Source organism: Hetaerina americana, unplaced genomic scaffold (genome assembly GCF_022747635.1).
Source record: "Hetaerina americana unplaced genomic scaffold, ioHetAmer1.1.p SCAF_6, whole genome shotgun sequence".
NCBI lineage: Eukaryota > Metazoa > Arthropoda > Insecta > Odonata > Calopterygidae > Hetaerina > Hetaerina americana.
Window position 1 is genome coordinate 25,442,112 of NW_027287205.1, and position 26,407 is coordinate 25,468,518.

At 40.3% G+C, this 26,407-nt stretch overlaps 1 protein-coding gene across 1 annotated transcript in view; it reads left to right on the forward strand.

Moving 5' to 3' along the window:
- Positions 1-26,407, forward strand: part of LOC139695113 (uncharacterized) — a 231,796-nt gene that overhangs the window by 184,686 nt on the left and 20,703 nt on the right. Inside the window, exon 2 of the mRNA XM_071593747.1 lies at positions 118-300. Within this exon, the coding sequence (XP_071449848.1) occupies positions 216-300 (85 nt within the window). The 5' untranslated portion in view covers positions 118-215. The remainder of the gene's footprint in view (positions 1-117; positions 301-26,407) is intronic.

Below are 26,407 nucleotides of genomic sequence, written 5' to 3' on the forward strand. Positions count from 1 at the left end.
ACGAGCCCCAGATCACGATTTTCATGCGCCCAACCCTGATGTAAAGCGTGCACCCGCGCCCTTCTTTCATGAGCCTAAATATCTCACGCAAGGTTCTCTTCTTCCTCCATCTCTTAGGCGTAGGTCAAGAGGAAGGAAAGGAAGAACCAGAAGAAGAAGAGGAGGCGGCCATCAAGATCCAGGCGGCTTTTCGAGGTCACCAGGCGAGGAAGGCAATGCGGAGCGGGACAGGTGACGAGGACCAGGCTACAGCCGAAGAGAGGGCAGCACTGGAAGCGGAGTTTAACCCAGAGGACGAAGGTACCCACACCCATATATCATTTTTACACATGAGCACTGTGAAACCGTGGCACGCCATTTATCGAGGCTCATGGAAGCATCTGGTTTCCAGCTCGAAGAAGGACCTTATAGATTGTGACACCAGGATATCTTATAAGTTCCAAATATGAAGATGTCGGCAACCTATGGTCACAATAATACCAAGCATTTCCTTGAGGTTAGCAAAATGGCATGATACTGTATTACAGTGATATTTTCCTAATATTGATGCATAGGTCTGCCCTGACACTAAAAGAATTCCCCACCTCTCTTGTGTTCGTCTTTTATATGTTTTCCGATCCTTTTTCCGGATATCTATCTTCATTTGAATGAGTACCATACGAGTACATATGGAGATATGATGTCCTGTAAAAAGTATTACATGCAGGTGTCACAAAAGTAACGAAACCGGTCGTTTCGCATTCAGGTTTGATGAAATCTACCCAATTTTTCTATTTCATCCAGATGCGATTTAATAAGGTGAGCCTGATGGTATAATTTTAATAACGTATCTGCGGCCTTAGTCAATTCCTAAAAGTCTTTCATGATACTCCCTTCATGGTAACAATTTATTACCTGAAGTAAGATCAGGTGCTTTCCCGGCGTATTTGCTTCATGAAGTTTTCTCGGGTCTTCCACCGGGTCAGGGGTTCCATGTTGCCCGACTCGTGCATCGTCCTCAGGGTAGAGACGATGCACGAGTCGGGCATCGAAACGTCGGGTAACATGGAACCCCTGACCCGGTGGAAGACCCGAGAAAACCTTTATTACCTGGTTTGCTTCATTTAACGGAATTATGTAAACGTGTCAATGAGGCGTGGAGTTATAACTTCTTCAAAAAATTGTACCGGGACATTTTCAGGGACGATGATGTAGTTACATTGAAACCGGTCGCATTTATAAATTTTATTTTGTGGAAAATTACCCCGCATGAAACGTCTCTTTGGAGTGCGGGAAGGTTCAATTCTAGTGAAAGCCACATTAATTAAATTTTGTTTGGAATAATGAAATAGTTTGAATCACTGATGCCGAGTTTTACTGAAAAATACGTACTCTAGTGCCTGTTACGGAAGACCGATGTAATATTTGTATTGAACATGTTCCTTAAAAGGTCAATGCTCACGTAAATATTATAATTATCTACCTTTCGTTAAACAATGAAGTATACACTAATCAACACGAAACTCATCGGCAGATGGTATAAACTAAAATGGGACAGACTTTAAGATGGCAACCAGTGAAATGCTTGAATTTGGGTCCGCCAAAATAATATTTCCTCTAATTTTTCGTGAACTGTTATTCTGTCTCGTAAAGTTGGATTTCAGCCACTTTCAATTAATTTTTTGCACGATTGAAATCAAACAAATAGCGACAAGATTTTCATTTATTTGTCAGAAAACGGTCGTCTTTAACATAAAAGTCACGAGTGAGTCACCCATTTATCGTCTACGTATTGGCATTAATTCTTAACGATTATCGATAGCGATAAAAATTATTCGTAATTCCTTAAGTTCAAGTGGAAAAACTAATGACAAAAAATGAAACACAGGCCGAAAGACATGCTAATTATCTGTGCGTTTCTTTTTCTGGTGAACTGAATTATTTTTGTTACTCCTTCTTCAATATCAATACACTAACTATATTTAGACAAATATATCAAATGATAAAACTAGCTTCATGTTTACCACCCTCCAATGCTTATCTCACTTTGTGTCAAAATTTTAATCATGCATCACGATACTGAATATTGGATTTGTAATCATACTCACACATCTAGGACAACAGGAATGGCAAAAATGAAAGCCTACCCGTTTCATTTCATCTGTCGGTATTGCTTGGCTCATATTATAGAATTAATGGTTACATTTCGCTATTACTGACTTACTATCACTTTGGATGTCCACAAATGAGTATCTTTTGGCACATCTAGTGCAAGGTTTGTATAAAAAGTACCGGAAACAACTTTTTCCTGACTTGTGGAATTCAGAACGTCGATAAAGTGTGCACATGATCGCAGATCGTATGGACTACAATAAGATGACAGTGCACACTATTATCACTGAAAATTTGACGATTCGTAATATCTGCGCTGAACTCGTCTCGAAGGTCTTCATGGACGGGCAAAAGCAGAGTCGAGTGTTTGTTTGCGAAGACCTTATGCAACAGCATCGCGACGATTCCTCAAGCCACTTACAGTACCGACTTGGTACAAGCAGAATATTTCCTACTCCCAAAAATGGTATCCGCCCTCAAAGGACAACAGCATGGGACCCTAAGTGCCGCCAAAGAAGCTTGCACGAGTACTCTTAAGGACCTTCTGGAATCCGCCGACCAGGGAGCCTTCGAGTCGTGGAAAAGCCGCTGACAAAAGTATATTGACGTTCAAGGGATGTAATTTGAAGCATTTTGAGGCATTAAAGCAATATCTCAAATAAATATATTTTTTCGAAACTATGTATACAAACCATGTAAAATCTTCTATGAGGACGCGTTCAAGGTTTCTGCTTCCTATATCACACTTCCTGCACAATGTCTTGTACACAATTCTGCCACCCAATTCAACTCATTCGTCCCATTTCCATTTCACTAATTTGTTGCGATACCATACTCGTACATGTGTAAATTTCTGAATGATAGAATGATTGGCAGTTCATTCATTCTAATAATCCTTTAAAGCATACGGGAATGATCTTGATCTTTTTTACAAAATTAACTAAGTGCAAGTATCTCTTGAATTAATAAGATTTAATCATGCCATATTTCAAGTGCTCACGTATTACGGTTTTAAGTTCGATGGCTTCAACTCAAAGAATTCATGTTCGCGTAATGAGGTAGACAATATATTTTTCCACCAAATTATCTATCCAGGAACAACTAGTATCAAAGCATATCCTTAAAATGTACATGATGTTAAGTATAACGGTGTGGATATGGGTGAAACTAGTTGTCACGGAATTAAAATTTTGTCAGAAAAAAATAGTGTCCCTCATTTCGTGAAACGTCTTTCATTTCGCACGTGATGTTATCCTTCGCGTTAGGCAACAAGCCACCGTCGGTTAGCATTCACTTGGTTCCGCTTCCCTTCAATTGCAGCGAGGCCGTGTCACTGGCCGCCTTGGAGGATGTATTCAGCGATCGTGCCTACTCAACCTGAAGAAAAGAAGCGCGTGCTTGGAAGCAATTTTTCCATCTTGAAAAGTGAAAGCGTAGAGACGTGCCGTGTGCGGACTTATTTAGAGCAGATTTTTACCCTCTCTCAGCTGTCGGAATATTAAAAAAAAAATCTCATCGCGGGTAATTCATCCAGTCACGCATTCTCCCTTCGTTAAGGTGGGACCGCCCTTAGCAACGAACAGCTCAAAATGAAGAAGGGGAAAAATCGTCTCTGAGCCAGGGAGTTTTCTCTTTTGAGAGAGAGAGAGAGAGAGAGAGAGAGAGAGAGAGTTTTATTAAGCTAATATAAAGTACAGCGCAACCTAATATTTACGAATAAGTAAGGATAGATAAACTTTTTGTGTACAGATTTATGTCCAAAAGGCAGGCGAGGGAATTGTCGAAACGTCCGAAGGAGACGTCAACAAAGACAGCACACCTGATCGAATGCAAGTTAAAAAATATTCATTAAAATTGTTTTCGTTATATTTTGTTCTGTTCTCGTGTGAAAAATGCTTAATTTTTTTATGAAGCAGAAAAGTGTTAAAGATCACATTTTTTTAATTTGTTCGATATCACGGTTACCAATAATTCCAAGAAAACTACGCTCCTATTACAAATTAGGTGTTTATTTATCAATGGTTCGAATTAAATTTTTCCAATTATTTAATGATAAAAAAGGAAAAACCCGTTGGCATCATGTAGCAAATAATATCAAACACGTGAATGTAAAATAATTTCCCCTCGAATGTATTTTAAAACCATATATACTTTCATGTAACACTCATTTCAACAAATACGTGTAATTACAATTTTATAATCCTAATTAAAATGTCTTCCTTAAGAGCCCACCCGTTAAGGAATGCTGAAGTGGGCCAGCTAAGGCATGCCGAACGGCGGCCTGCTTAGTTTAAGATGGAGATGCATGAAAACAGAAGCATTAGGCACTAACATTAGATAACGAAAATACGGTGTGCATTTATATTAACATTTAATTTCAGCAGATGCTATATGTTATCAAGTAGCCTTCTTATACCAAAGATTCCTCATTTCAACATTGATTAAACTTGCCATTTCTTGACTCCAGTAATGGAAATACGAGTGAATAATAAATTCGTTATCAGAGGCATTTCTCATGCAAGATGATTTCTGACGCAGTGACAATTTTATTATTCACAACCGTATACTTATAATGTTCATGATCATTTTCTAAAAACTGGTGTGGCTCATTCACCGTGAAAGTTTGGCATATTTAGTCGTTAGTCCGAGAGAGAATATTAATGGCGTGGCCGAGAATGTATTTACATTGCGTTTATACGAGTTTTTCCAGGGTTGTGTGAGAGGACAATACTTATCACCTGCCGTTTAAAGACACAAAAAAACTTATTGTGAAGTGAAGTGGTTTTCCTTACCAGCCTCGTTTTGAGTATATTTGAGCCAAATATGCCTGTTGCAAGCATACATATTCAGTCCATAACTGTAATTAGAGTTACGGCTGTCAACACAATCTGCTATTCCATGATTAATGAGAATTTTTCTGCAAAAATTATTAAAATAATCTTAATCGTTTGCGTACGCATTTAGAATGGCATGTATAAGTTTAGAGCGTCACATCACAATCTTATAGAATACAATTTTCTTGAATGATAAACGTTTGATTTAAAATATATTAGCCCAAAATATTCAAGGAATTACAAAAGAAAAAAATATTCGTAATCTCGTACCTCGCGAATATTTTGTATTTCTCGTGTCATACTTACTACAACACTTACATACTCGCGACGTACACGGGAAGCCGAAATAAATCGATTTCTTCGAGAGTATGATGATAAAAATATTCATAAAAAGCAACTGGCTAAGCGTCATAGATAAACAAAAATTGTTTTTTTTCATAGAAACACCCTTGAAAATATCAGAATTTAGCGCGGTAAATTTGCGGCGTCGATGAAACGATCACACTATCCGCCGGGACGGACGTCATAATAGTTGACACTTTTTGACGACGATGGTCTAAAAGCAACATCTGGAAATAGTTATAGTCGACATAGCTAGCAGGGTCATTTTGGAAGGGACATTCCTTTTTGACGACCGTCAACATAAATGCTTGAATAGCCCCCTTCTGTTCATATTTTCAGCAAGAGCTGCTGCTATTGTCGTTACATGAATATAAAATATCAGAACGTATCAAATTTCGAAGTATGATCAAATAGAGAAGTGTATTTGGACTCCATCTATAATATCTCTTTCAGTTTAGTTGCGCGTAACTGGATACAATTTATTCTACCTCCTTACGTATTTAAGAACATACAAGAACATAAATAGAGTATAAAACAATGGTATCTGTACAACTTGTAAAAAAATTAATGAACTCATGAGCACTACTGTAATCAAATGAAAATTAAGACGTTAAAATCAATAAAAACATTTCAAGTTTAAGATAAATAAATTAAGCTTCCTAATATGTAACTTAACTGTTTCATTTAACGTGTCTCGAAAACTTAATAAGGCCTGTTCGTCATCTGCCCGAGGATGACACTGATCTTGAAAATTTCTGATAATTAGATCAATTTTTAATGAGAAATTAGGCGGTTCATTGAATTTATTTTTGATTGAAGTTTGAAATGATACAAATAATGCAATGTTTAGGCTATAATTAAAATGCCACACTTCCTTGGTCGCTTAGGCGATTTCTAAATAGAATCCGACACAAATACATAAAGCTTACTCATTAGAAATTTTGTGGGATTCCATTACAATTTTTTGCAGGAAAACTTTTGCGAGCCACATTAAAAAATTCACCCACCCAGACATTAGTATCGCCAACAGTTGCCGACACTAATGCAATAAAATCGAGTTCTTTGTGACTTTTTTACTGTGATTCGCAAAGATTTTTCAGGAATAAGTTACTTACACCACAGAAGAAATCAAATAGATATTCGGTTTTGATAACTCACCAACTTCTCAGGTTACTGCAGTCTCGAATCCCGTGCAGTTGGCCAGGTTCTACCCCATGTGCCACATGCGGTTCACCGAACACCTGTGAAATATCCTAAAGGAAGAGAAAAGATTCAATTATTTATTTCCCTTCCCTCTAGTTACGAAAACTAATTTTTTTCCTAAACATTCCCCAATATATATTAGCAATAAAAATAACAAATTTGTAATGTATTCTATTGTTTCAGGCTTCACTTCGTGGAAGTATTTAATATCCATACTAAAAAAAAAGACTCGTACTTTTCCACAGATTTTATTATACGGTACAACGCGTTTCACCGAATTGCGGCATCATCAGGTACAAATTTGCAAAACAGACAGAGCAAGAATATTAAAGGATAAAAAATGGACGCTCTCGAGCAATTAGAGATAAGAAAGCACTTGGTAAACCCCAACACGACACTTTGTAATGAGCAATTGTTCCCATACCCCTCCCCACTCCTCTCCGAGAAACTAGCCTGGAAATGGTCAAAACAACCCATCAACGCACCTGCGAGCCCCCACCCCTCTCAGGTCCTTCCAACCCTCCCCGCCCCCACTCTGTCCTGAGGGTATATATTCTTGCTCTGTCTGTTTTGCAAATTTGTACCTGATGATGCTGCGGTGTCGGTGAAACGTGTTGTACCGTATAATAAAATCTGTGGAAAAGTACGAGTCTTTCTTTTTAGTATGGATAACAATTTATACAAAGGTTTTTTATGCTAAAAATAAACAGCTGGAATTGTCTTATTAGTCATTTCAGATGATTCACCCCCTGGTGTTCACCCAAATGTTAGAATTCTAGATCATAGAAATCATTCGACGATAACGGACTTCGGGTCCAAATCCCAGTAGGTGTAGATTATTTTTACACGGAGAAGTTCTCAATATTTCTTTAATTTATCGTGAGTCTGTAATGTCATTTTTATTAGCAGTTTACCGGATTAGGGAGGATTTTGACCTAGGCACTAAAGTACTCCCAAATCCCCATACTGCGTATATTACAATAAATTATTCTTCAGTTCCTCATACTTTCTACATCCCTTAGTACAATCCAAAATACCTATTGTTTTCCTCCACCCACCTCGCCTTCCCAGCATTCTTCCCTCTGTTCCTGTCTTCAGTATTCCATTGCCTCTTTAAGTATATCCTGCATCCACTTAACCCGCCTTCTTCGAATCTTTCTCAACAGCCTCTCTTGTCTTTCTTCCCCTAGCACAATCAGGACGTTATCTTTTGTTTTCACTTCCATTCATTTAATTTTTCATATTCTGCTCCACGCCAACTACAACCAAAAGGTCTCTTCATCTGCACTTATCCCCCTGCCCCGTCGAACAAGCTTCTGAACCACATTAAAACTACGCTCCATTTTTAAGTTTTCACTGGCCTCTTCTTCATATATTTACTTAAAGTGCCTGTCATCAACGCAAAACGCAATTCTTCTTTAAATGGTTCCACCACTCACCTCATCCAAAACACTTCCCAAATAAGACCAATTTTTTACTTGTTCTAGTTTTTCCCCAAAAAATTATTAATCATATCCTTCCTTTTTCTGAAAAATCTCATTACTTTCATTAAATTATGATTAAATTTCATTCCATACTTGTCATACTGATTCTGGAATACTCCCAGCAATGATTGCTTTGGCTGAATGGATGATCCCTTTGGCTGAATGGGCTTGTATCACACGTAAATCTAAATGATTTGAAGAGTTTCCTTACTTACCTACTTTAACTTTAGCCTCCAGCCCTTCCCGTGCCTCCCTTACCGATTCCTCAGAATTTATGTTGTAAATAACAGGTGATAACGGATATCCCTAATTTAATCCCTTACCTAGCTCGTCCCATCCTGACTTTCCATGCACCTCAAACATTAGGATCACATTTTACTGCCTCCACGATTCAGATTCCATTGTCTTTGTACAATCAAAAGGTTAGATTTATTTCGTGGATTCAGACTGATTTTTGAGGATTATTTTTCACATGCTCATATTCAAGGCCTTTTTAAAATATCTTCCTTCTACACACACATTATATATATACATCATTCCTTTTTTCTTAACGAATCCCTGAGTATCAACTTTAGGTCCCCTGCTAACTCTTACCACATAATAGACTCCTGCGCTAATCAGTTTTCTTCTTAGTGGTTCCTCCCATTAGCGTCTTCCAAAAACTGTCCCAAGCATTTCTCGGGCCTCCCTCTTTAGTTCCTCCCTTGCATCTAAAGCATCCCATTAGGGACGTCATTAAGCGGTTGTCCCTCAAGATGTGTCGATAATACGAAGGGGACGGTCGATGGAAGCTTTCCTTTGCCTCGTCCTTGTCTTGGATGGATACTTCTTGCCTTCATCTACCCCTAAAGATCTTCTCCATTACTTCTCATAATTAACCTGACACCAGCGCTTTCCAAAGACGTCGAGTCGCGATCCAAATTGTATCTTCCACGGACCTTTTGATGGGCCACCTCAATAGGGTAAAATGTCTCAATAAAATCTGACTAAAATGTAGGGTAGCACAATATTAATGTTCAACCAAGAAATTAATCAACACCGAGAAGAAAAATTATTATAATTTTCTAACTCACTAAAACCTGTTTGAAATCCAGGGGAAATGGCATTTCACTTACATTTACAATTTATTTCCAACGAACAATATGTTCTACCTGTATATACGATTACTAAATTACTGCCTACGTTTCTCAAAAAGATAAGACATAATAGGTGCTGAAATTAAGAATAAGTTTTACCGGTTTCCGTTTTACTAAGTTCGAATGACACCCCTGGAGTTATGAAATATTCACTCATCGAAGTCGAGCCATGCTTTATTTCACTCGAAGGATTCGCTAAGACCCTTATTGTACATTGCTCAGATAGCACACACAATGCGTATTGGTAACACCTTCCGAGAAATTTCCAAACCACAAAGGGTAAGACTAATGATTAGACTCAGAAAAAGAACCCTTAATCGAGAATATCGCCAATAAAAAGAAAAATTGAGACTCCTGACTGCCGAAAAATTCATTAGTTTCGTTATTATTTCGGTTGAGCACATGATTTAATGATTTTGATTGCTCATAGACACATTATGAAAGTAAACACAGCAAACTAAAATCCTCGTATTCGGAAGAGAGATGATGCTGGTAGATGTCACTTTGAGAGGGAAGAAAATCGAGTAAGTGGCATTACGTGAGATGGAAGGGACTGGGCGGATATCAAACGTAGAATAACTCGAGCTAAGAAGGTGTTTATCACGAAGAGATAACTACTATCCTCGAAAAATATGTTTAAAAACAAGGACTCTTTACATGAAAGCATGATTAAGGAGTATTGATCAGAAGTAATAGACATTGGAAAGCCAGACCTGTGAATAGTGTATCACTTAAAAACTTAGTGCTGAAGGCAGATGCTAAAGATGTCATGGGAAGATTAAATTGCAAATGAAGAATTATAGGGAAGAATTAAAAAAATATATATGAAGTACAAATTGTAAAGAATAAACCAACGCAATGAACACGCCAGAGGGCATAATTCATTTGTTAGAAGCTTTCTTAGGAGATTCTTGAATCTCACCTGTGTACAAGGGACTCCCGCATATTCCTCCTCTGGTCCCGCTTCTGAGTAGTCCATGTCCAGCAGTGTATTGTACGCTTCTTCAGGGCTTCGTATCGCCTGGTCACATGTCATCCTTTCTTCCTTTGTCCGATTCTCCGTACGACTGTTATCACTCCCCAGGTTTGCTTGTTGAGATCCATTGTCGATTCCCAGCTCCAATCCTTATTCCAAACCTTTTCCATAACATACAGTATCTAATCATTCCGTCATCCTCGATGTTACGAACGCGATATTGCAAATAATTACCCAGCTAGACCTCCAATATCTTCCTTGGGGAATTCGTAAATCGTTAAGTTTCTTTCTCAGGACTGAATTCAGTTGTTAAAACAAGTCACCATCGAAAAGTTCTCGTTTGAACATTCAGCGGAAAGTCGTTCTTAAGAATGAAACAGAGGGACCTAGGAATTAAATATTCTCCTCTTAATTTCCATATGTTGCTCATTGAGGAACTAGAACGTGTACTGGAGATCCTCTTACACAGAGTATTTAATGAATTACGAGTTTCGTAAAGCTCTCTGTCAATGAACCTCACCTCTTCTTAAGAACTGTTGACATCGTTGATGAATTATCATTTTTTCATGAACTAAGTTGTGCCCTCATGAATTAGGAATCATGAATCAGGTCCTACTTCCTTGCTCTGCTGGCACAGGTCTCTCAAACATCTTTTTGTGTTTTACCCGTCTTTCAGAGTATGATAAAATGATGCCTGCTGAATCTATAGTTGTTACATCCTTCTCTTCCTAATCTATGTTCCCAAAAACCTCTTCAAGAAGGTTGACGAATACTTTTGGGAAGATTGGATCTCCTTGACCTATATTTCTTCCATGGTCACAGGGCTTTCTGTTCATTTGTTGTCTTATTTTGGCGTAAGTATTGGTTTCTGTGGCTTAGTCTTGATGATTCTTAGATGATTAGTCTTCACTTCGTGCTTTCTTAGTACATTAAAGCCCATTACAGCCAAGGCCATACTGAAGTCACTAAATGCCAAGTACAGCTCATTATTGTATGTGTTGTATTTTTCAGTTGCCTATTTATGACATGAAATTGAATTATGGTAGAGAAGCCAGCCGGCTCTATTTGCTGGTTCTCGTCCAAACCGGCAATAGCTCTTAGGTCATTCATTATTGAAGAGACAGTCGATAGGAAACATAGAACAAATCGAACCGTTGCTATATTCCGAGCTCAACTGTTGAAGAATGACTTCGGTTGCCAACATCCAATATTTGTAAACTATTTCTATCGTCATTATGAGGTTAAAGATTTGACGATTGTTAAAATTGGAGATAATCTTGAGGATTCCATTGGCAATACCATCCTCGTCCGTGCATTTTCCGTTTTTGAGCTAGGATTTCAAGGTCTTAATATCCAGTTGTAATATTTGTGGTAACTTATCCGCTTCCAGCATCCCTTTCTAAATTTCGCAGTCGGTGGTTTGGGTCAAAATTTGGCATTTTTCTGTCTCTCCGACGATCATTCACTCCGTATGGGGAGAGATCGACGGTAATCAGTCCACGAAGTCCAGATGTGGGCACTTTCGGAGGACCTCTTATGGGCGGTGCTTTCTCTAACCAAGTCCTAGTTCTCCCTTGACCCGAACTGGCCAGCCTCAGGCCAGGCTAATACTCTACACGGGCGTTTCTCCAATCATTCATTTGTTTCTGATTGACGCCACGTTGTGGTTGTTATGGAAACCTTATCTTCCGCCAGGTTGCTCAGACGACAGGGCCATCGCGCGAAGTCAGTGTTGAGTTGGCCACCCCCTTTGCGACTCCGTCAGTAAAGGTTAATGGAGGAAGAAGGTAAAGAGGAATGCCAAGGGACAGTCACAAAAATTCAGTTCAGCTCTGGTCTCCGTGTTATCTGCTACGTCTCCCTTTACTAATGTGTTGGAAATAGTTTAATGTTTCTCAAAGACACGTGCCTTCTTCCATATAAATTCTGTGAGAAACTAGAATTCTAACTTGAAGCTGATAAATCAAAAATGTATTATCATTTTTTTTAATAATCAACGAAAGATTTATAAAAATTGATAAATATACATGTAGATGTTTAGATATTGATTAATTTATATGAAGATAATTAAGAATTTGCAAAAATTGGTTCAAGCTTTGGGAGGCTAATTACGTAACAGTGGTACCAACTTTACAGATTGGTTTTGTCCATCCATGGTGCATCAAATGTCTGTGAACGTTTTTCGATTTAATTTTAAGTTCAATTTTCCAAAGATGGTTATCTAAGACACTTCACACCCATTAAAATTCATTTTCATTCATATCAGCATCCATCACACATGATATGGTCACACGAGTAGAAATGAAACTAATTTCCGTTGCCCTTTCAACTTTTACTCGGTTTCAACAGTGAAAACAACGCTTAATGATCGCTTAAGATCACTATTCAAACTTTATGCCATAAAAATTATCAGGCGTGTATATTTACTCTCGCTTATTTGAGAGAGATGAAATAAAATGAGGTTCTCACACTTTCTACGCCGAGGTAAGAAAAAACGCCATCCAAGTCAACAGCACTCAATGACGTACGATCTCCACTCCGGCCACCTCAGGAAAGAGGTCAACCCCATCTCCTCCCTTCGTTTTAAAAAGATGCCAGCCCCGAAGAACGAAGTTTCCGATGAGAGTGGTTGCTGTTCAAAATTAGATTTCAAACAAGGCACTCCTCTTCCAGCGCACCTCTTTTCCTCTACTTCTCCCCGCCTCCCTTTTGCCCTTCTCCTACCCGATCTAACCCCACTTTCAATCCCATCTTTCCCTCTGGTTATTACTGAATTCTTTGGAAATTATATTGCCAAAAAGAGGATAGAGCACAGGGCTTTTGGGAACTTAAAGATGTTATCTGGGCGATGCCCAACATTCCTTGACCCCTGCTGGACACTTTCTGAAGGTGGAAGAGGGTGTGTGTAAAATTATGGCGCTTGGACAATTGAAAAGTTACTATTGGATGTTAACTACAACTTCAAACATTCAATAACTATTGTACAGGCATTCGAAAATGACGAGAAAGTATAAATAAACGCCGATATAAAATGCTGGTTTTATGAATTGAAATCTTTAAACAAAAAAACCTAATCAATCAAACCCAAATTCTTAAAATCTAATCAATCAAAAACCCAAAAACCGTTCAAAGTAAATTCCCTTATACACGACATACTTTGTGCACAGAAACAAATCGGTGGTAAATAATCCAAAAAAAAATGAGTATTATGATTAACAAGACAAAAATAACGAAATAAACAAGTCGCTTCTGAAAAAAATTCATCATGTTTTCAAGATACGCAGTAAAATTAAAAGAGAAAATATTTGACGGCATTTAGCTCAAACGCAAGTCATTAAAAATGGCAAAAAAGGCAACCTCCGCTTTGAATTTACCGCTTTTCTTATGGATCTAACATAAGAATAGTAGTAGTAGTTTTGAGAGTTTTAGGGTGCGTCGACAGCTAAGGTCATTTTGCACCACTCATTAAAATTAAAACTAAAATTCCTTTTTAATTAGGAATAAATAAATACGATTAAATAAATAAATAAATAATTGTTAAAATCAAAAGGCATTAAAATTATGAGATCCAAAACTATAGCTGCCTCATTAAACCAGACATAAGAATAATTGGAACTTATAAAACGTCTTAAACAATTGCGCATTTAATATTTTCCGGCCAATTTTGGCCTTACTTCAAAATTTCCATTTTCCAGTTCAACTCCGGTCCGGCGATCCGGCACGGCGATCTGATGCCAAATTGTGGATAAAGTGTTCGAGAAATTTTAGCTTACACAATATCCTTTTTATGGGGCCCTAAAAGAGAATCACTCAAGAGTAAAAATACGAAATTACTTTTTTAAGTCTCATCATTGTTTAAGAACTAAAAAAACAGGAATGAGAGCAAGGTTGACTTACTGCGGTGCTTGCGTTTATAATTTCCATTATATTAAAATATCATATATATTTCAGAAAGTTAAGACTGACCACGGATGAGTCGTCAACAAGGTAAGATAGACTTGGTTTGGAAGGAGAAAAGCTCTCCGCTTATCTCTAATCCCTTCACACTTAGTCAGGATATGCGTGACGAGTGGAGGTACCTAGCTAGGCTGATCTAAGGGCACCTCCCAGCGGTGTAAGACTCCATGCGTAAATATAGTGTAACCTATGCGAAGCCTAGTTTATGGCAAAATAATATCCATAGTGACATTGTATTTTTCGACCCAACCCAAGTGCTCTATGTGGCTTTTGGCCGGCACCAAATTGAGGAGTTTGCGCAGTTTAGCATTTCTTTTTGTTACTTCACCGTTTAAGGTAGGTTTTGGATCCCTTTTCTACCCCTTCTTCGCTTGTCTTACGTTTTTCCCTGCATCACAGTCTTCAACATCCTATTGAGAATCAAAATGCGTTTATCAGCAAAAATATCAAAATCATCTACCATTCCTGCCTCCTTTGGATTTCTCCTAACAATCTCTTCTCCTCTCCTCTCCCAATTCCTAGCACTTCCTCGTTTGTTTTCTTTCTCGTCAATTTTTCCTTTTCCATCCTGCACCACACCCACATCTCAAAATTCTGTAATCTAAGCATATCATGTTCCTTCAACGATCATATTTCGGCGTCGAATGAAATCACGCTCCATATCAAAGTTTTTACTAATCATATCTTAACACACTTACTCAGCGCCCCAGTCAACTTCCTCCTCTTCATGAAAACTCATTTGCCCAACGTAATTCTTCTGCTGATGTCCTTTTTATTTTGACAATTCAGCACATCCTGGGATACGGAAATAAACTATTCCACCTGCTCTAGTTTATTAACTCCTATTTGAATATTTAACTTAGCCTTTGTCTATCTCGAAAACCACATAAATTTTGTTTTGTTTACATTTATTCTCATTCCATACTTATCGCACTGACTTTCCAATGCACTCATTAACGCTTGAAACCCCTTGGTTGGCTGACAAATTAAAGTTTGATCATCCGCAAACCTGATTTAATAATTCCCCACCGACTCTTATTCGTATCTCCAGCTATTTCCATGCTTCTTTCACTATTCCTCCACATATACGTTGAACAGCACATATGACAATAGACACCTTTGTCATACTCCTATTCCTTACACTACCTATCCTGACTCTGTACCCACCAATGACACCTGAGCAGTCTGATACATGTATAGCTAATGGATATATACTCCATGTACTCCTATCGTATAACATCTCGTCTCACTCTATCTTAATTTTTGATGAGGGGTTCAGTGGTATAAGAGACTATGTTCTCAATCTCGACCAAAAATGAATACATCTACCTATCGTCTATGTATCTGATGATTTGAAAACAAATGTTGATGAAGTTGAGAATCTCCCAAGGCTCACAATAATTTCTTTTCCTTTTTATGTCGAAATGGCTTGTCGAGAGTTTTACTCTCATTAATAATAATCTATTCCATGCGCCGAAAAAGAAAAACTTTGAGAATTTTGCTGAAAATCTCCAATTTGACCAAATTTATGGAAATTTCATAATTGTTCAGTTCAACTTGGGATTCCGGTACACTTTTCAACATTTTGGCAATTATATGCGTTTCTCCATTTACTATAGAAATAAATGATTTAACTTGTACCGGCCAGATTTAATCCTTACACATCGGATTTCATTACAGGCTCATTGCCTCCTAATTCAGAGATCAACTCTCATACGAGGATTAAGGTAAAGAAGCTCGAAGCAAAACTTTGCTTCCCTTGTATCCAAATACACAATTGAGCAGCATATGTATTGTTCAAGATTTCTCACCCCCGTCGTGTATGACCGGTATTGAAGTCTCTCTTAGTGCTGCAAACGTTCTCTCTCGAGTGCTTCTTATTAGAGCTTTGATTCAACCGCGATTACTTGAGCAATAGCTTTTGTTCTCTAGCATCCAATCTCGCGTCTCATTTGCCGCATCTTACGTCACTGCTAACTTAACTGACTGCCCAGGTCCATTATCTGGACCTCTTCCAGAATGAACGCGAAGTCTCGTAAATGCACTTCCTTCCGCGCGTCCCGCTTGGGATTTCGTGGACTACAGCGATTCGTGGCCGAGTTGCATCTTTCAAAAGTTTGTCGAGATTTTCTTCTTTCACTCAAAAGTGTGAGTTGCACATTGTTTTTAATTCATATATCAAATGAATACTTCCTCCTGCGTCTGTCTTACGTCCGATTTCTGGAACGCGTGCCTCTCTTCGTCATCTGTCTTTCGGGTTTATCTGCTTTTCTTTTGTTTAAGATAAATACCATACATCAATATGGAATATCGGTAGTGGTCATTCATTTTCATTTAAACATTAATTTTAGGAGATAATTGAATTTCTGACTCTGCGAAGCAAAGTTGGAATTCCCAAATACCTTATATTTTTCGGTGTTAGCCACCCATATAAACTTGAATGAAAAATTACTAGCATGTCTAGTAGAATACAAGTTTCTCTCAATAGATTCCTTCAAATGTCCAAGTAAGCCTAGAACATTAAAAGACTTTCAACCCCTAGCACATTAATTGTTTTGTTTTTTTCGGAAAGTATTGGAAATATATTGCATGGGACAAAGTTTAACTATTCGCTCACATGTTTGTGCTTAGCTTATGAATTCAGCGAGAGAATAAAAAGACATCTTGAATAAGCACGTAACTATTCGACAGTCAGCCTTCCTATTTTTGTTTCGTTTATTTAACTCGCTGATCTATTTTAAGAGATTGCATTACTTCTTCAATGTCGTCAGTAGTACTATTGTTTGTAATATGATTCATTTGGAGTGATATGTTGCATGTCATTTCATGGTAATGTTTTCGCTTTTGTCCGTTTTCTTTAATCCTTAAATCTGTGCGTCAAGGGGAGGATCCAAAGTTCCGGCCCTATTTACGATCTAAAATAAGACATTTAACGAGAAAAAGTAATATCTTTCATTCTTTCATCGCTGGCATTTCCCAATGTTTTAAATGTGCCATTTTATTCAAGGTCGCCCCACGCATTCAATACATGAACCGCATAGCTTATTTAACGAGTAACTGAAGACTAATGTAATGGTGGATTTTCTTTCTTGAAAAAACTTTTATCACATTCTAACGATATTTTCCACTTTGTTTTTTTTCAAGGATTATAATCTTATCGGCATTTTAGGATTTTAATCATAGCAGAAAATTTCATAAATTTGCGAATAGATGGCATCACTTCGTTCCTCCATGGATCCTCGCTGCTTATCGTTCAAGTGTATATAATTCGTCCAAGTAAAAATCGAGTTGGGTGGTATAATTACTTTACGTGAAGGAAGCCCGATCCAATTCAGATTTTAAAACTTTATTCCTTCCATTATATTCTGATTTACGTATATTTAGCATTTTTAAGTCGTCTTCACAGAGAGATGGGGACATATGACGACTGCCATCCGAGATTGGTTGTACGGATTAGTTGGGAGGATTTCAAACGGCGATATTGACAACATAATATAAGATCCTTAAGGTAAGAGGTTAGTACGGTAAAGTTTACTTAACGGACAATAACGTTTCGTCCGCAGACGGTAGGCACTTACGGCCTGATATTCAATTTCAATAAATGGCTGAAATAAAACTAATAAACTAATCAAAGAATAAATCCATTGATCCCAGCTTCTAAATCAATGCCTACAAATATCTTCGATGTAAACACATTATAAATCATGTCTTAATTTTCGATACTGAGAGCATAAACAGAAACTCTTCTACCAATGGCAAGGATGAGACAGAACTAGGGTCACCTATGCGTCCAGTTTTCCTCGACATATCCTTTTTCCAACGGCGTTCGGGTGCGGTTTTGATTATTGGCCCGACTTTTCCGAAACATTAAAAATAAATACGAACGTAGTTATGTATTAATATTCTTCCAATATTTATTTACATAGAACGTCATCTTTTTTTTTGAAGAAATTTAACACTTTTGTTTTTGCCATAATATTACTCCAGCATTGAAAAATATCTGGTAGCCCTAGAAAAAACTCGAAAAGGGGCACAGACTATGGGCACCTCCGCGTGAAAGGCTCACATGTACACGATATATTGCAGTCATACACACACTCCCTTCTGAAAGGATCAAAACATGGAAAACCTACACCATTTATTCCCCCGAAAGAAGAGAAGCATCCCCGCATCGCAGGCACTTGCATTAAAAACGTGAGAAGTCCCACCGTGGGAAGTGGCTTCAGCACATCAAATAGTTACGGAAGAATTAGAATATTTAGATATGCCCAGTGGGATTTCTTGAGTTTTCAAGTTGAAACGACAACTTTGAAACATTAATTAAATCATCACAGGCAATTCATTTTCATTTCTCAAGTATTCCTTTGCCATTTAAAATATAAAAGGGTCGCCAAGAATAGACGGGGTGGCAGGAGGAAGGCGGAGGAGAAGGGTACGTTCGAGAGGAGAGGACGTGGACGGGGCAAGGAGGTGCTTTTTCTTTCTTTCTTTCAAAAGGGGGAGGGAGGGAGATCTCTAGTAGTGAAGGGAGGGAAAGAGAGAGAAAGAGAGGCACACACACTATATATTGATTTCCTAGCTGGGCCGCCTTCGGCCATCGCGCGCCACACTCGGCCGCGGCCCTGAGCTACATTCTAGTCAATTTTTTTGCATTAATTCCCAAATCCGCATCACTGCGCAGCCAATTTCCTTTGGAAATGTTTATTTGTACGTCTGAGGATCATTTGTGGGTAAAAACTCGCTGCGGCTCAGTGAGGGGATTTTCATACGGGTCTCCGCAAAGTTTTTTTTACACACAAACGTTTGACGAAGCTTTTTTTCTCGGTATAAAAACATACGGTTAGATCCGGCGCGACAGCACTGCTTGGCAAAGCGTTTATCTCCTGACCGAAGGGTTCTCAGTTCAAATCTGGTTGGTCGATAAAAAAAATTACCCTCCCCCTTCCATTCGATAAGAAATCAATGAGGGTGAATTTTCTGAATACCACTACTTCCGCATGAGGGGACAACAAGAGGAAATGCCTCCGGGGGATTCCTCAGTTAACGTGTGAACTTAACACGTCGCCACGTAGATTTTAATAGCAGGCCAGCTGTGATCACAAGTCATAGCAAAAATCAACCACCAGGAGAAAAATGCTTCCCGTGATATATTTAGCACTCTAACCATTGAATCTCAAATCTTCTGCTTTGAGAAAACATTGTGCCTGCTCTCAGCTCAATTGAAAGATCATTTTCACCGCCATCAGAATTATAAATTATGCTTGTGATCGTAAATATAATGGTTTTTGAATTAAACTAACACTTTTTAGCAGTTCTTGCACCAAAGAAAACTTTTCATTGAGATTTTCGTGATTTCAACTTTCGCACGATTCTGGCATGGATTTTGACTTTAGGAAGTGTGATAATGGTAACTTTGCGAATGCCGCCAAGCACTATGGTATCTATACTATATGTATGCCTTTCTATGTAGAAAAAGCTCTCTGCTGCAAATAATAGGAAGGAATAATGAGTTGTGCGCAATTAAAAAAACGTTTTCCTTACACAAAAACAGCCTACACTGAATTGTATTAATACACTGGACATAATACAATGAATAACACGTTTCTACACTTTAACTGATGAAATCAGTTTCATGGAAAGCATATATTTGATGAATAAGATAAAAAGCGGGCGAAGAAACATTGTTACTTTGAGAGCGGACATCTTAATAATGGCCTTACGTGTTTTCCACCGCTTGAAAAATGTTCGGAAACGAATTCCATGCAGCGTCCTCGTTTAGTCCAATGTGTGTCGAGTAGAATGGCAGAAGGGCAACCGAGGTGCAGGTGTTCTTGTTCCATTTGCTGGCACCGAAGGCACAGAGGGTCGGCGTCTGCGTCTCGTACCCTTCGGGGCCCACTGACCGCGGGGACACCGTCGCCCCCCGTGCGGACACAGTCCTCTCGTTGTCACTCGGGAATACCTCGGGAGTAACGCGGGTGGTTGGCACCTGCGTCCTGAAACACATTCTAACACCATTACCAGCCCCAGAGAAATTCTGGTCCACAACTCCGGAGAAGGACGTTCTCGGTGGTCTTCCATTTGTCATTGTTCGCGCGCGTCGTTAAGTAATCAGAAAGGAAAAAAGAGACACGGGCTTCGGGCGGGTTGCCAGATATCTTTTCGAGAGAAGAGTCACCAATTCGAATAAAGGGAGCTGCGAGATGGAAGGGGCGTCTGTGTCCGAGAGAATAATCATCCAACAGGATAGAATGGAAGGCTGCAGATAACACCAATCTTCGAATTAGAATTCTAATGAATGCCGCTAGAGTAGAGGACAAAGGAGTCGTAAAATATCGATGAATACTTCTTGACAAACCAAAATATTAGTTGATTAATGTCTTATGCTTACAAAGTAACAGCTATACACAAAACTGTCAATGATTTTGGGTCGGGAGATCATACAAAAGTTTTTGGCAGTTATCGACGATAGCTGAAGTTCGTTGACTAAAAGTAGTTGCTGACGACAGTTGAATGATACTGACGATAATTAAAGCTGCTAACGATAGTTGTCAGTTGTTAACGATAATCTATAATTACAGCCGAAAGTAGAACTTTGCTGACGATAGTTGATAGTTGTTGACGATAGAAACTGCCGGCGATAATATTTAGTAAGTGATGATACTTTATAATTGTTGATAATAGTTGATAGTCGTTGACAATAAAAGTTTGAATCGGGGAAGATGGAAGAAAATATTCTAGTTTCATGTTCACGACTGAATAGCCAGATGTGTTTAAGGAGGAAATAAAAATCATTTCCTGTGAGTTCAAAAAGTATAAATACATATATGTTATCCCATACTCATATCGGAAATCCGGTTGACCTGAGGAATTCCAATATATTGTAACTCTTTTATTATTTTCCGGTTGGATTCACCATAAACTGAATGGTTGGTGATACCATTGAGCTTCGTGAAGTCACCAGAAGAGTGTTTTCCTTAAATCATGAAGTTTCAAATCAACTTGCCGAATGATTAACAACTTTTATCTGATTCATCAGAACATTGGACTGTATTGCCTGTGAAAAGATCCAGTGAAACCAATGAACCGAATAAAATGCGATTATTGTCAAACCATAAAGTACATTGCAGCCCTGCCAGTCTATTATTCATAAGCTATTCATTCATATTCACTGGGATAACTCAGAACGTGAAGACACCTTGTTAATGTCACGCTAAAATTTATCACTGATATTAATTTCAAAACCTCTTTTCAATGGCCGGTAGGACAAATCACACGAGTAGTAGTTTTGAGAGTTTTAGGGTGCGTCGACAGCTAAGGTCATTTTGCACCACTCATTAAGTATAAAACTAAAATTCCTTTTTACTTAGGAATAAATAAATAAATAAATACGATTAAATATAAATAAATAAATAAATAATTGTTAAAATCAAAGGCCATTCAAATTATGAGATCAAAAACTATATCTGCCTCATTAAACCAGTTGCCCTTAAAAAATTTAAGACTCGATTTATGGACTCAGAGTCATCCCCTAAAATATTTTTTAAGTCTCCCCTTATCTTCAACATGTCTCTGGTCCCTTGGTATCTTCTACATTCTGTCAGGATATGTTTTATTGTCAGGGGTTGGAAGCACTCATTGCAGCGGGGCTGTTCTTTTACCTCCGCAAAGAGGTACGAATGAGTGAGGGCAGAGTGTCCTATTCTCAGGCGCGTAATCATGACCTCTTCCCTCCGAATTTTCCGGATGGAAGAGGACCATGGTGAAACGACCGGTTTTATTGCCCTGAGTTTATTATTTTGCAGAGACTGCCAAGCCTCCTTCCACTGTTGCAAGACCGAGTTCCGCAGGGCGGCCTTTACGTCCTCCATTGGAACCAAGGTGGAGTCGGTCTCGGGTTTTCGAAGGGCATCCTTCGCTGCCTGGTCAGCTTTTTCGTTACCTCTTATGCCGACGTGACCAGGAGTCCATATAAAGGAGACCCTGTTACCCTTTCTCTGAAGGGACAACAGGGTATAATGGATCTCCTGGACTATCGGGTGCACAGGTGCAAAGACCGAGAAAGATTTTAGGGCGCTCAGCGAGTCGGTGCAGATGAGGAAAGAGCCATTGCTTTCTTTTATTTCTCCTAGGGCCGTCCTTATGGCTGACAGCTCGGCTGTGAAAATGCTGCATGAAGTGTGCAATTTTTTCCTCACGACTCCATGGTAGTGGGACACGACCGCACTTGACAACTCTAACTTTGACCCGTCGGTGTAGACGGGGACAAAGTCAGAAAGTGAGCTGAGGACGGCACTGAAGAGCTGCTGGTATTCGGAATCGGTCGTCTTGGCTTTGCGGCGTGCACTGGCAATGAGTTTAATATCCGGCATTGGTGTTAACCAAGGCGGATACTTAGCATAGGAGACGGGGCATATTTGAGGAAATGTAAAATTTACCTCATTAATAAAATCATTAAAACGAACGGCAAAAGGCCTAGTTGCCCATCTCCGCCTGTTAAATAAGTCTAAAAACCGTTGGTTAAAAACTATGTTAAAACAAGGGTGGTTTGTCTCTGATAAAAGTTTACAGGCATAATTGCCCATTAAAATCATCCTGCGGGTTTCCAACGGAGGCTCCCCTGCGTCTGCAAGTAAGCTTGGGACTGGGCTTGTTCTAAATGCCCCGGTGGCCAACCGTATCCCAGCATTGTGGACACATTTAAGTGGTCTCAAGTAAGACTCTCGTCCTGAGGAATACACTATGGAACCATAGTCCAGTTTGGATCGCACCAAGCCTCTGTACAATAAAAGCATGGTGGTGCGGTCTGCTCCCCAAGTGGAGTGAGTTAAAAACTTTAAAACGTTGAGGGTTTGGCGACACCTCTCGCGTAACACGCGGATATGCTCCCGCCAGTTCAGCTTTTGGTCCAGGATCATGCCGAGAAAGCGGACGGACTCCACAAATGGAAGGATCCTACCCAACAGGGTTAGGGTCGGGGTAACGTGGTTACCGCGAACACGGTGAAAGTGCACGCATTTCGTTTTCTTCACGGAGAACCGAAATCCGTTCTTTCGCGACCACTCTCCAAGTTTGTTTAGAGTCACCTGGGCTTGCCTGGAAGCGTTTGGCAGTCGTGTCGACCGGCAAAATATAGCTAGGTCGTCCACATAGAGCGATGCCATCACCGGGGCATTGATGCATTCCACCACGTCGTTGATGGCGATGGCAAATAACGTCACGCTCAGTACTGAACCCTGGGGTACCCCGTTCTCCTGTGTAAGAGATCGGGATAAGTGCTTCCCAGTCCTTACTTTAAAAAGGCGGTTTGTTAAAAAATTTCTGATAAATAGGGCCATGTTGCCTCTAAATCCCCACTTGTGGAGCGTGTTGAGGATTCTCCATCGCCACACACTATCATAGGCCTTCTCCAGGTCGAAGAAGACTGCTATGACGTGTTGACGTTGGAGAAAGGCTTCCTGGATGAAGTTCTCAGTGCGAACCAGATGGTCTGTCGTGGACCTGCCACGCCGAAAGCCGCACTGAGCGTCGGAGAGCAGGTGTCGACTCTCCAAGCACCACATGAGACGTCGGTTTACCATCCGTTCCATCACCTTGCACAGGCAGCTGGTGAGAGATATGGGACGGTAGTTGTTCGGGTCATTTTTGTCCTTGCCCTGTTTTGGGATTGGTATCACGATGGACTCTCGCCAGGCATTTGGAAAACTGCCCTCGTTCCAAAGTTGGTTGAGGGTATTTAGGACCTCCCCAATCGAGTTTTCCGGAATGTTCCGGAGAAATGCGTTGTGGATTTCGTCCGCCCCTGGCGAGGTGTAATGGGAGTCTTCGATGGCGGATTTAAGCTCCCAGGGCGTGAAAGGCTCATTGTAATATTCCCGTGTAGGACCTGCACCAAATTTGAGATGGACTCTCTCGCATCGCCTCTTCCTGTTCACAAAGTCCGCGGTATAGCCCTCGTCACCGCTATTGGCCGCGAACTGACTGGCAAATATGTTGCTTATTTCGGCAGGTGAATTAACCACCCGGCCAGCAACAAGCAATGGCGAGATGACAAATGAGCCCTTGGACCAGGAGATTTTCTTGACTTTGTCCCATACCTGACCAAGTGGCGTGCGATGGTTGATGGTAGAGACGTATTCTATCCAGGAAGCCCTCTTGGCCTCCTTCACGGCCCTTCGAGCTCGCGCTCTCAGGCGGCGGTACGATGCCAGATTAGTTGCCGTGGGATATTTTCTAAAAATATTCAATGCTTTTTTCCTCGCCCGAATCGCCCGGTCGCATTCCCCGTTCCACCAAGGGACAGGAGCTCGATTTATATTCCCGGACGTACGAGGGATACTTTTGGTAGCTGCCGCCAACAGCGTTGAACTTAGTTTATCGACGTTGTGCAACGCGTCGAAACTTGCGTCGTGTTTATATGTAAACGTACGCTTGAAAAGTGGCCAGTCCGCACGGTTAATACGCCACTTTTCCGGAGGTTTTGAAATGGTGGGCGAAGAGTCTTCTTTAACGAGTAGAAGAGGAAAATGGTCACTCCCACAGAGATCGTTGTGGGTGGACATTTTCAGCTTTGGGGCTAGACTTCTCGAGCATAGACAAAGATCTATTGCTGAGAATTCCCCATTGAAGCTGTTAAAGCGGGTTTTTTCGCCGCTATTTAATAAAAACAGGTTAAAATCCTCAATAAAGTTGGATAAAATTCGACCTCTCCTATTGCTTTGGGTTTCTGGCCCTCCCCAGAGAGGATCATGGGCATTAAAATCTCCCATCAAAATGAACGGCTGAGGAAGCTGGTGGACAAGGGCTTCAAGGTTCAGGCGGGTCACCGGTGCACCCTCTGGCAGATACACGTTGCATAACGTCATCCTCTCAGGGGTGTGCACCGTGACAGCGACGGCCTGGAATGGAGAGTTCAGTTGGACTCGCGAGGTGTAAAGGGCCTCACGGGCCGCAACTGCTACTCCCCCTTGGGCTCGTTGGCCACTTAGGTCATCCATTCTAAAAACAGTGAACCCCTTCAGAATACCCTTATCTTCAGCCTTAAAATGGGTCTCTTGGAGACAAATACAAGAGGGTTTAAAATCTTGGATTAAAATGGCCAGCTCCTCCTTGTGCCGATAAAAACCATTGCAGTTCCACTGCAGAATGGAACACATTTAAAATGTTAAATTAAAATAAATAAATAAATAAATATATAAATAAATAAGTTGACTAAAAAGGGAGATGACCAACTCTATTGAGGTTATCGCTTGAAGCGATGTTTCCTCTTCCACTCGTTTGCGAAGACCTCTGTATCAGAGATACTCTGGTCCTCTTCAATTACCTCCGGCTTCTTTGGCTTCACTGGAGGCGGCGGGGAGGGTGTATTCTCACGCCCTTTTGGCGTGTTCCCCTTGGTGGTTTTTAGTGGGCTCTTCTTTGAAGGGCCCACAGGAGTAGGTGGCTCCTTGTCCACCTTACTCTTTCCGTCCTTCACCCTTTTGGGTTTAGGCACTTGCGTGTTTTCCATTGGGGATTCTTTCGGTATCTCCGTCTGCGTGGCGATGGTACACTTTACACATGGCGTGGTTGCAACGGAAGCAAAGGACCGGGAGAAAGTTGGGGCGATTAGCGCCCTGTATTTTCTCCTCGCTTCCGCATATGGGATTTTTTCCAGTGTTTTTATCTCCATGACTTTCCTCTCTTCTTTCATCTTCGGGCAATCACGAGAGTACACTGGGTGTGTACCCTCGCAATTGACACAAAGAGGTTCCGAAGAGCACTCTTTATCCTCGTGCGCGTCTTTGCCACAGCGCGGGCAGGTGGCCTTGCCCTCGCAGCGCGACGCGACATGGCCGAACCGTTGGCATTTGAAACAACGCACGGGATTTGGGATGAATGGCCTCACTGGTACCGATTCATAGCCCACAAACACCTTGTCGGGTAGTCTATCACGCGCAAACGTCAAGATCACGGAGGTGCTGTTTACGTTTTCTCCGTTGCGCCTTGTGGTGAGTCGACGACAATCAGTCACTCCCTGAGAGAACATTTCTCTCTTGATTTCTTCGATGTCCACGTATAGGAGGTCGTAGTGACTGATGACTCCCCGACAGGTGTTAAGAGTGCGGTGCACCTCCACCTTAATCGGAATGTCATGGAGCATTCCTGTAGCAAGCAGTTTTTCACTTTGTGTATCGTTCAGGGTCTCTATAAGAAGTGTACCATCCCTGAGCTTCTTCACGCTCTTTGGGTCCCCAGGCACAATCTGTGACAACACTCTGCGAATTAAGAAAGGAGAAACCTTTTTCAAGGTTTCACCTTCCTCTATGCACGACATAATTAAATAGCGCTTACATGCGCCAATACACTTTTCTCCCCCGCCGGTGTCCGGACGGGATCTTTTTA